Consider the following 12,061-nt stretch of genomic DNA (forward strand, 5'->3'; position numbering starts at 1 on the left):
CATGCTACTTCAACAGACTTTCCACACAAAATTAGGGGGAAAGAAGCGTTCTGACGGTGAGGAGGAGAGACATTGAATGAACAAACAAAAGATTGAATGTCCACATCATATATTAATACAAGGAACCATTTGACCATATGTACAAGAAGCAAATTACTAGGACAAAGTTGAGACTCTTTCTTGCCCTAGACCTAGTTAGCCACTTAAGACGCGCCCTCCACCAAACCCAAAAGTACAAGGCGGCCCCGGGGCAGTGCCTCAAGTCAAAAACTACAAGCAGAACTTTACAACATTAATAACAAGTTACTCGTCATCATCTGATAAACAAACAACGCCAGTTGCTACACCTGAACTGGCCAAGTTAACCATTCCATCACCCCCTCCACTACCAAATTGGGATATGTCCAGTGCATCAAAACTTGAGCTCAAATCTGGACGAGGTGACAAAATGTTTGGTGGATTCGCACCAGGTTGATTATTCATGTGAAAGAGCAAACTCATCGCAGAAAGAGATGGGTTATGAAGACTTGGCAACCCTCCTGCGACTTCAGGATGTGGGGCCGTATTGTAAAGGCCAGAGCGATAAGTAGGTGGCATTGGAGATGGTGGCAGGGGAGGTGGTTGGGATGGAACTAGGTGGGGCACAGTGGGAGAAGCTATGGGAAGATTTCTTGCAGATGTGGATGGTGGTGGTCTAAAAGGTTGAAGGTGTGGAGCTGGGGCCCGTCTTTCACTGGCGGTTTGGAGGTTTCCAGGTGAAGGGCCAATAGGAGAAATCAGAGGGGGCCTGTTCGGCATGCTTGAAAAAAGGGCTGAGGAATGGTGGACGATTTGCAAAGGCGGTGCTGTCGTTTGCTGGCTGGCTGATGGGACAACAGCTGCACATGAACACAAACTTCTCAATATCAATATCAAGAAAGGCAAATCGGAAATTCCAATGATCCACAACAATTTTGGCCCTGTTTGTTTGACTGAACTGATAATTAAGAGAGATGTAATCCCAACGTCCCCTGTTCGGAACAACATTTCCAGATCATCGAAACGAAAGCCGTTTCGCTCCCTAGTGAGGGGATTAAGAAAACTACACTCCATGGTGTTGTGCATCTCGTGTTTTGTGGGATTTCATATCCGCAGGATATTTAACCTGACCTGATCCCAGAAGTTCAAACCAAACATAGCATTAGGTGCTCCTCTGGAATCTTTAGTCTAATCCGGAAAAGAAAACAGGGCCTTGATGGAAAATACGAAAACAAGGTCCATAGATGTCAATGTTAAATAATTCTAACATAACTGAAGATACTCGTTGAGCCATTAAAACAGTCGGTATATAGCTGAGACAGGTTGACCCATTTCTTATAAAGGAAACTAAGATTGCATGAAACCTCAAGGAGCAGATGATATTCACAGAGTGTATCTGTCAAAAGTTTGAGACATGAAAACCGGAAGTACATAACAAGGTAATCCCACATGAGAAAACAGAGGAATAAGATGCAAGGACCTGAACACCAAATTAAAGGCAAGATGTCTAACCAATAATACCAAAACTTGGCTTCTTAGGAATCTCTGAAAATAAAGATATTTGGGAATAAAGACACATGGGCTTGTTGCTCACTGGTATCAGAAACATCAATCTTTGTAAAGAAATGTACTTTGAATCTTGCAGTTACATCCTCCTAATGTCGTAGAGCGTATACGTCAAAAGTTTCTCTTTCGTTTCTCTTGCATTGAGTTGCTGTTGAGTAAATCCCTCGACTTAGATAACATCAATATTGGACCAAGTAAGCGAGCCTTGTGCTAACTGACTAAATCACTATTAACTCATCTGTTATCTAATTTTTGTACAAAAAACATTGTGGAAAAAAAGAACCATGATGGCTGGAGAAAGTCTACATACCTCGCCGCATTTCCAAGGCTCCGGAAGACCTTTCTAAGCACTTAGCCCGAAAAGCATCTGCCAATCTTTTATTCATGAGAACTTTGATGTGATATGTATCAAGTTCCATTTTTTTCTGTGCAAAAGCAGCTTCTTCAGAATTAAGTTTAGCCACATACTTCTGACGCATTGCAGCAATAACTTCCTCTATCTCCTTCTCCAAATCAGATTTCAGCCGCAGAATCTGCTCAGAGAAAGACAGTAGTTAGTGAAAAAAAGTCTAAAGCTAATCCCACCCATAAGAAGTGCACCAAGATTAAGCAAACCAGTACTAACTGTATCTTTATGAGCCGTATTTGTTTGCTCTGTTTGTTTTCTCAGCCTTTCCAGTTCAGTTGTAAGCGGATCGGCATATACAGACTTTGCTGGCATCCGAGTGCCTGACTGTGTACTGGAAACAACTTGATTTGGAAGAGCTTCCATAACCCCCAGTTGTGACAAAGCCTCAGCATTTCTGAAAGAGGTATACCCATCACCACTTAGTTGATTTGCCACACAATGCAAAACTACTGGGTCTGAAGGCACTGATGGCGATGGGTTCTCAACATGTTGAGCGAGCTCCGCATTTAAGGAAGCAACGGGCCCATCACTTTGTGGTGGTTGTTCAACTGGTGAAGCTAAATGTGGAAAATGTTGATTCGGACCAACAGGTGAGCTGGAAGGTGATGACAGTTGCAGTTGATTGAGATGCTCAATCACCACTGCTTCGGGACTGCCATCAGTGGCATGCAAAGGTGGAACTTCTGCCCCTAGAACATTCTGATTTTCTCTTGCGAGTTCATCAATATCAGGTATTCCACTAGATGTCAGCAACTGAGAACGTTCATCCTGGAGTACCTGAAATGTTAAGACAACAATGCTCATAATCTGGCTGCCAAATCATCTCTCTATAGCATTTGATTAACACAAAGATGAAAATAACGAACAACAAAGTCTCTACTACATCTACATCTAAGTGATAAGTCTGCTTTCAATTCTCCAAAACAAATGGGCCTCCTACCCAAACACACAGAAAAGAAGTAACACTACAAAGATGACAGAATCAGTTGGTAAAAGAAAAGTAGTCAATATAAAAGGAATATATCATGTTCTGTGATACAAAGAACCCATTAAAAAAAAGAGTATCGTTTTTTTCAAACTATTCATGGGAAAACACAGTTCTACAAGCTTCTGACCAGATTTTCCCCCTGACACTATTGTACTGCTTAGCCTCTGTAATCTCAAGATTTTTTGGCTCAGCAAATCTTTTTATCTAATAAACAGGACAACATTACGACCCCACTTTGGTACTTTGATTTGCAATTTTGGTAACACAGAATCAGATTTGTCTTGGGAAACCTTCACTCTTAGATTTTTATTCATTACATCTTTTTTGTCCCCTCATGGAGAGCAACGTTATGGAAATATATAGCAAAACCCTGGCACCGCTTCCTAACGCCAAATTCACCGGTTGGAAAAGTAGGAATACCATTTTTGGCAATGTGTTCTAATAATTTACTTAGTTAAGGTAATAGCAATTTTCTAGTAACAAGAGGCTGGAGTAACAATTGGTGGCACCAAAGTTGTTTCAACTACCGATGACTCCACAAAAAGTGAGCCACTATTGATGAAGGCATGAGCTATTTCATTTAGGTTTGATACACAAAAGATAACATTCTCCAACATAGTCCACATCAGACTTCACAATTACTAAGAGTTAGGGGCACCCACCAATTGGTTTGGAGCACTTACGGGAGTATCTTGTATACTGGAAGGAGCTTCATCATGAATCTGTTCTTCAGCAGAAGGCAGGTCCACAGAGGCATTGTTCTCATGAGCAATAGAATTCACTGCACTACTCTCATGATTTGGACACACAGCCACGGTTGGAGTTTCGACGGCGACACCACCTCCTACTGCTTCACTGGCGGCAGTGCTTGATATAACACATGGTACCATACCACTAGCTAGGATTCCGTTAGAACATTGATCTTCTGCAAGGCAACTAGACGCAGATACAATGTTCTTGGTGCCCCCAAAACCAGATCCATCCAGAGGCAGCTCACAAGATGGCTCAGCTTGTTCCGAGGACTTTGGTCTTCCCATCGAAAGAGCCCCTGCTTGCCTCATCTTATTCCTTTCAGCTAGTTGCTTTTTCACAACTTCTTTAAGGTGCATATCCTTTTTGCGATTGTGTTCTTCCTTTTTCTTTGCAAATTCATCTTCTAACCTCCTGATCTTATCCAATCCAACAGGATTATTACCGTGTATAGAGCGAACAAGGGTTGAATCTACCCTGTGCTGGTTCTCTAGTTGTACTCTTTCCTCCTCCAAAATTCTGTGAACCACCTGAATTTCCTCCTGTTGCTTTCTAATGAGCTTTGTTAACTGCATTGCACACTTTTTATTCAGTGTTGTCTCTTTCGGGTGAGAAAGGACGAGATTCTCAACAAATTCTTGGTTTTCTGATCTCTCTTCAATCTCAACTTTTACATTCTTCAGCCTGAAGGCTATTGATGGGGACATTCTTGCATCAGGTGGCTCTTTCACAGTGTCCTCAGCAGCTACTAAAGCATCCTGTGGACGCTCTGATTCTTCGAAATTTTCTAAACGGCTTAAGAAAGTTTTCTTCAGCGGCCGCATCATCAAATAGACCTCATTCACCTCTTCCTCTGTGCAACGAAAATTCAAACGTTTCTTTGCTAACAAAATTGATTCCTTCCTATCAATTTTGTATCTATCACTTTTGCTTTTCCCAATTGAAGCAGCAATCCAACACTGAAACATCAAAGTGCAGCTGTCATAAGAATAGAAGTCTCCCCAAATTAACATATAACAGATTATAGTAACTTTTAGCTAGGGGTGGGAATTTCCAACACGACAAGAAATTAGCAGGTTAGGGTCAGCTATTTCTGACATGAAACACGAATATGACATGACACGATAACACAAAAAGCTAAACAGGTCGGGTTAGGGTTGAGAGAATTCTGACACGAACACGAGATGACACGACACGAACACGAATACGACACGAGAATTTATGAAAGGACACGATAACCTGACATGAACCCGACACAAAGTTAGCGGGTTAGGGTCGGCTATTCCTGATACGAAACACGAATATGACTCGACACGATAACACGAAAAGTTAAACAAGTCGGGTTAGGGTTGAGAGAATTCTGACATGAACACGAGATGACACGACACAATGCCCACCCCTACTTTTAACTTCGGGTTCGGGTCAGTTCTTTTTTTTATCATTAGCAGCAGTTCTACAGGAAAAATGCATTTGCTAGCAACCATGAAATATTAAAGTCCTTACCTTTCAAAACGGTGTCATTCCTAACACAAGTTGTCTAGAATCTAAAAACTCCGATGGCATGGATATGATTTGACTCACTAAGACTTGGTTCCACATTGTTTAAAACTCCGGGTTTACATTTTCTTTCAGTCAGTTCCCATAGAGATCCAACTTCCATTTTTACTTCTTTCTTATAATTTATTATGTTATACAAGTTCTCTCACTTCTCTTGAGCGACCTCTTCTTACACTTTCAACCTCTCATTCCGATGAATTTCAATCACCAAATCAAGCCGGTCATGCAGCTCAACGATTCAGATATGGCCTAAATTATGTTTGCAATTTCTAACTTATATCTTTCATAAACCCAAAGACATGAAAACACACATTTTCATGACATTAAACAATATGATCCCTTTTGACAGAATGACAGTACAAGGACCCCTTCTGACAGTAATCATCACAAAATGAAAACGACAAGACTTTACCTATTATCCGTGCAAATGTGCAAGATCTCGACACAGAATGATCAAAGAAATTATACACAAATGCGAACATGAGAATATCCAACATTTTTTTTCTATCTGGGATTGAACAAGGATGGAAAAAGACTGTTTGTCTCAACCAGTGGAAAGTAAATAATCCACATGAAACTAATGTCCCAAAATCATCTGTACGACTGATTACTGAGCAAGAAAAACTAAGGTGCGAATGAACAGCCTAACAACAGAACATGATAAAACCGCTACTAAAAAGGCATTACAGTTACTTGGCTACTCGTGTTTTCGAGATAAGACCATTTTTTTGGTCTCTGATAAACAAAAGACCACGTCTAATCCTCTCATGATCTTTTCTCCATCAGTTCTGCATAAGTAACCACTATCTCCTGAAACTTTTCTGTAACAATAGAAGTTCACCTCAATTTCAGCAAGATCGATTCACGTTCCCATTGGATGCTTGATGCACATTCTCAGGTCATTGGTTATAATGCCTCTCTGTATGCAAAAGAAATCTGAAAGAACATTTTCCTATTGATTCTGATTTTTTTATATTATCAATATGGATTCAGTTGGGAAAAGGCCCAGCTTATGTTTACAGTTACTAGAATACACATGACTAGTATTCATGAACATATAAACAATATTAGAGTGCAAATACTAACCAGAGATATCTGGAAAGCCTGTAATATGGATGCCGGTTCGCTATTGACATGGTGATTATGAATTATGTATGCAAGAAACTTTCCAACCATATCCTTGACATCTTCCTGCACTTGCATTCAAAACCACATAATCAGAAAGTATAGGATACAATGTTAAGCATGACACATTGTCAGTCCCTTTTTTCACTTTTAAATCCATGTGCTTTTCTAATATCAAGGCAAAGTATCATGCCCTTTACAAAAATACTTATATGCATTTATCAGGTTGAGATTGAGAGTGTCATAAATGTTATGAAGCCTATAATTTTTAAGCTTGTTTTGTTAGCTTCATAGCATTTATTTGGATAATAAGGTTTTCGAACTTTAGACACCAGTATGATTCCAGTTAGCTTTCTATGCAGACCTTAGGTGCAATAATGATATTTGGGTTTTTGAACTCTTATAGTAAAAGTACACATACTGTAAGTTTCAGGATTCCACAGAGTGTTGAAATCTCTCGTTTTAGAAAAGCATGAAGACTCCCCTGCACATCACGCACTCCAATCGCTTCCTCAGAATCAACCATGTTAAGTTCAGAACCTCCTGCAGTAAAAGAAAAGCCATCAAGAAAATCCAGAAAGATTAAAACATAGTGTCAGAATAATTGTGCAATCTCCTATAACAATTAACCTTCACTGCAACTTGAGAAGGTTTTGCGAAAAAGTGAACCACAAGATCAGAATACAAAAAATCTCCTCCATTTACCTCCCCTATCTCGTGAAAGTTCACCTCCTTCTTTGAGACTGGCTCTTAAAGAGGCTGGATCAGCTTTACTGTTCACCACTTTCTTGCGTTTCTTTCCAACTTCATCAGCTTCGAGTTCTGGTTGCTTTAGCAAGTCCCCAAAATTCTGAACCCTTTTCCTGTTCCTCTGCAACTGGCCAGAAGAATATCTCCACTGAGGATTCCTTCCCTCCAAGAGCTTTGTCCAAAGAAAAGCGGGTTCTTCTCCATTTGGGAGCTTGATTTTTAGCTCACCAAGCAGTGAAACATTCTTCCTGTATGTTCCCCCGCTGTGTTGAACTTGTATAACGAGAGAGCTGTTTGGATGGTTATTTTCTCGATCTTGAAAAAGTACATTCAAGAAATCCTTGGCTACGTCTTTGAGAATTGATGGTTCGGATTTACTACTTGCACTAGCGGTTGAGATATTACCACCATGAAACTCATCCAACTTATTGAATAAATATGAGCCCCCCCACATGAGCAGCATGTGAATAGTACTTAGACTTAGGCTCTGTATATCAAGAGTCTCATCTTGTGTTGCAAGGACCAAAACATTTTCTTCCACCGTACAAGGTGAATATAAGCGGAAAACTTTGATCTGTCGAACAGATGAACCGATTGATACTTTTTGTAGTGCTCTTATATCATTCGTGGGGTTCCAATCACCATTAAAGATGACAACGCCGTCCACAGACGAGAACTTGATGCTACAGTTGCACGCACGATTTTCTAATAAGAACACAAATCTCCCACTACCCTTGTCATTGAACTTGTTTAGAGCAGCTTGTTTCTTCTTCGACGAGAGAAAACCCCCGTCAAGACGTTCATAAGAATCTGGACCAAATCTTTGTCCTATAAAATCTTCCAATATATCTCCAATTGAATCCCTTCCACCAATCGACTGCCATAAAAATTGCACCAATGTCAACCAAAACAGAATGTGTCCTGTGCAGACAACGGTTTCACGTGTGCAAACCCGTGATTTTGCACAAAGAGTGAAGTATATGTACGAGTTGACGAGAGGCATATTAAGGATTACATTCCAAATGTTATATGTTGTATGCAGATGATGTTTCCTCTGTAAAAGGAATTTAAAAAAGCACATAAAGAGGAGTCTTTTTTCCCCTTCTAAGAGCATCCACAATGTAATAATCAAAATTGGATAACAAAAAGTTGCCACATCACCTTTTGGTCATCCATTTAAGACATTGCTAAGGTTAGCAATGTAGAGGTCCACAATGTAATAATCAAAATTGGATAACCAAAACTTGCCATATCACCTTTTCAAACTACAAAATTCTAAAAACTAAAAACTGTGATAATAATTTGAATAGTTTTTGAAAAAAAAAGTTAAAAAAAAAAAACAGATTTTGGAAAACATAGTTTTTCAAAAAGTTTCTGAAAAAAATTAGTTTTTTAAATTTATTTTTGAAAACATTAGAAGGTTTTTGTGTAATGATGGGTGTACTTGATTGAGAAAATGTGGGGTCCACTAAATTTGGTTATGGCAAAAGGTTGCTAGTTTTGGTTATCCAAGTGCCAAAATTTGGTTAGTTGCTAAGAGGTTGCTAGGTTTGATTATTACAATGTGAGCACTTTTTTGAGCAAACATTGCTAACTTTAGCCACCTTTTGGTTTTGATTATTACATTGTGGATGCTCTAATAAGTAATATTTCAGCTCTACAAGTTGACTATGAATATTAAGGATATTCTAATGTCATATGTTGTCTGCAGAAGATATCATCTCAATAAAATATACTAAAAAAGCACATAAAAAAGGAGTTTTTTTCCTAAATAATAAATATTTCGGCACTACGAGTTGACTAGGAATATTAAGGATGATATTCTAATGTTATATGTTGTCTGCAGAAGATTACCCAAAAAAATGCACATAAAAAGAGGAGCTTTTGCTAAATTAGAAATATTAAAAGTAGCACTTGATTGAAAAGAACAAACAATAAGTGGGGAAATAAGTAAATATATGAAATGCAAATCCATTAATAATAGAACTACAAATAGAGAACAAGTAAACGATTGAAAATGCAAAGAAACAAAGATGAACAACTTCGCTATCTAGGTTAAAATGTTAACAAAGATTAAGAGATTGAGATGATGTAGCCCAAAAGAATCTTAAAAATTAAAGGAAAAAACTGAAAAGACTACCTATTATGTCAAAACTTTATAGGGGCATAATGATGGCAATTACAGAGCCACATTAATCATAAGTGCAGTTGAGATGAGAATGTTAACGTGAATTTGTGCCAAGACTGAGAAAAAATGAAAAAATAAAACAAAAACTAGCGAAATACATGTTAAGATCATTCAGTGGGTGAGCAATGACTGTGAGACAGTAACAAAGTAACCTAGCAGGCTAGCACTAAATAGTAGGGGTTATATCCGTTGAAGATAAGTTGACAAAAATTAGACTAAGCCAGTTTGGTCACATACAACTTACACCAGTAGATGTGAAGACAAGGAAGAGTCAATAGGACTACTATTAATGGAAATTTAAGAGGGAGGAGAAGATCGAAATTGACATGGTATGTTGTGACCAAAAGGATGGAATGGAAACATTAATTGGATATAAAGCCTGTAAAATAGCAGACGTGAAAAAGAGATTCTTTTTGAAAGGAGAAAGAGATTCATGCAGCTGAAACAAATTGATTATAATAAGTGAGGGCAAACAACTTAACCACCATAATAATGGTTAATCAAGCTAGTCAAGCTTAGGAGGCTGTTTGGAACAATAGATAAAATCATAAATAAAGTATCCATTTTTTCCATGGAAGATCAGAACATCTGCATAAGATAACAGCGACCTCCAAAGCATGTGTGCCTCTAAAAGATAAAACTTTGAATGACCCTTGGCACATATACCACGACATTCAGAAAAGCAAGTGCCTAATTGCTATTTGCTTCCAAAAAATGCCCATAGTGCCTAGGATAAACTTGGCTGGTCCCATGGCCATGGCATTCTAGCACCTGGAAGACACTTTTTCAGGGGTTCCTTTGTTTTATCTTTTCTGAAGACTGGAAAGGTGTTTGTCATTATTGTTATTTTCTTCTATCCGCTTTATCTTCTGGACTGCTTATCCTCTTTCATTTATCATAGTTTTCTTCTCTTCTCTTCATCTTCTGGACTGCTTATCCTCTTTTATTTCCAATTTACTTCTCCTTTGCAGCTTAATTACACAGAGGATAGTTCCACAAATTTTACGTAAACCAACTCACAAAGGAGATGAAAGTTACAGGACCCCATACCTGGAACAGAATTATGACTCTTAGTCCTCGATCTCGAATGTTTGAGAGTATTGTATCAAGAAGTTGTAACTTGCCACTTGCTTTTATTCCCACACCCAAAAGCTCAACCACAGGAAGGTCTTTCGTCAAAACGCCTTGCAAAAGCGGATCCACAAGGTACGGGTGATCACAACTCTATCAGGGGACATCATGCAAGCAACAACTCAAAAAGGTGATCATGGAGAGGCATAGCTAGTCAATAGTGAACAACATAGAATTATAGAATTATAGAACAAGACAACAGGTGCCTCAAATCTACGCAAGAAGGGCTTTGTAAGTGCTGCATGCGAACTTGCTGAATACTACTAATTGGATAATATTACTAATCTACATTTATATTAGGAAACCAGGGATGGCAAGTTTCTCCCTCAACATGTGACATGACTTTCATGCCCTCGATCTTTTTTTATCTCTGTCCTTCTACCCTTGCTTTTTTGTCAGACTCACAACTATACAATATTACTACACTTTACATTATAGAAGTGGGACCCAGGACATTTAACAAGCAGGGACATGTGGGCCCCAACCTTAAACATAAGATTCAACATCAAGTTTTATATGGCATAAACAGGCCCCAAGAAATTTTATTGGTGACCCTTATCAATTATGAATGTGATCTTCTCCAGTCCGTTATGGTCCTGTTATGCCCAATTATGGGCCCCTTTCGACCCACAAAGATGAACAGAAGGATCACTGTTTAGAGGTGGTCAAGAATGTCGACAAAAACAAAAATCATGTTAATTGGATATCGTCTAATATTTTTTCGAAGCACATTAAGTTTACAAAACTGGATCGAATTCATTTAAGCCATTTATCTTGCGTTGAATACGCTCCGAAATCATATCAAACAATAACTGAACAGCTTTATTTTTGGGACAGCCGATGTTCACAATGAGCTCTAAAAAAATAAACCGTTCCGATCATCTCAGTGAGCCCAGAAGAGGCCCACGAATGGGCATAATAGGACCGTCCAGTCCATTAAAGAGGATCCCATTCTATAAACTAATTGTTTATTAGCTTTTAAAAAAATAGCAAGAAATTTAATAGCTGATGATGAAGACAATCAATATTTATGTTAGAACAATTTGTGCCAACTAAAATATTTTACACATTATTGGACAATAGGAGTATGGAAAATATGGTAGAAGGCTATAGAAGCCAGTGATATTGTTAGGAGAAAGTTGAAAGTGGTAATGAACAAAAAAAGCACAACAAAATGCTAGATCATTAGGCAAAAAATGTATCATGGCCACTAATGATGGTAATGTACGAAATTGACAATTTTGATGTGCAAAGACGAAACATATCACAATAATGTTGTGGATTAAAAAAAATCAAGAGTTAGATGGCTTACCTTGGGGGATCATAAAACCAAGTTCTTTGACTGACAACTCATAGACTCAGGAATAAAATTTTGATCTGACTGACTATAATGGTATCAGGCTTGAGGATCCTCAAGAAGTCAGGACGTTAAGAAGGATATTCTTGGGTACTATATGGGCTTGTTAGGTACTACCTTTGCGACAAGTGGGAATGCAAGAGAGGAGCTGTGCAGGGCTATTACAAAGACTGTTCCTCAGTATCTGAAGAGTTGCTTAACTTCAGCAGTAACTGAGTTAGA

The 12,061-nt window shown here is 38.6% G+C and overlaps 1 protein-coding gene across 16 annotated transcripts in view; it reads right to left on the reverse strand.

The window, feature by feature from the left end:
* Positions 1–77: 77 nt before the first annotated feature.
* The window catches only part of LOC131314930 (uncharacterized), a 32,058-nt gene continuing 20,074 nt past the window's right edge, over positions 78–12,061 (reverse strand). For 13 of the 16 annotated variants that reach the window (XM_058343882.1, XM_058343883.1, XM_058343879.1 and 10 more), the window contains 8 exons: positions 10,402–10,575; positions 7,119–8,040; positions 6,835–6,956; positions 6,375–6,479; positions 3,644–4,690; positions 2,210–2,770; positions 1,895–2,117; positions 78–878 (listed from right to left, as the gene is read on the reverse strand). In XM_058343882.1, coding sequence (XP_058199865.1) covers positions 304–878; positions 1,895–2,117; positions 2,210–2,770; positions 3,644–4,690; positions 6,375–6,479; positions 6,835–6,956; positions 7,119–8,040; positions 10,402–10,575 — 3,729 coding nt within the window. In that variant the 3' untranslated portion in view covers positions 78–303. The remainder of the gene's footprint in view (positions 879–1,894; positions 2,118–2,209; positions 2,771–3,643; positions 4,691–6,374; positions 6,480–6,834; positions 6,957–7,118; positions 8,041–10,401; positions 10,576–12,061) is intronic. The other 3 variants (XM_058343886.1, XM_058343887.1, XM_058343885.1) reach the window with 1 other exon arrangement.

This window comes from Rhododendron vialii, chromosome 13a, assembly GCF_030253575.1.
Source record: "Rhododendron vialii isolate Sample 1 chromosome 13a, ASM3025357v1".
NCBI lineage: Eukaryota > Viridiplantae > Streptophyta > Magnoliopsida > Ericales > Ericaceae > Rhododendron > Rhododendron vialii.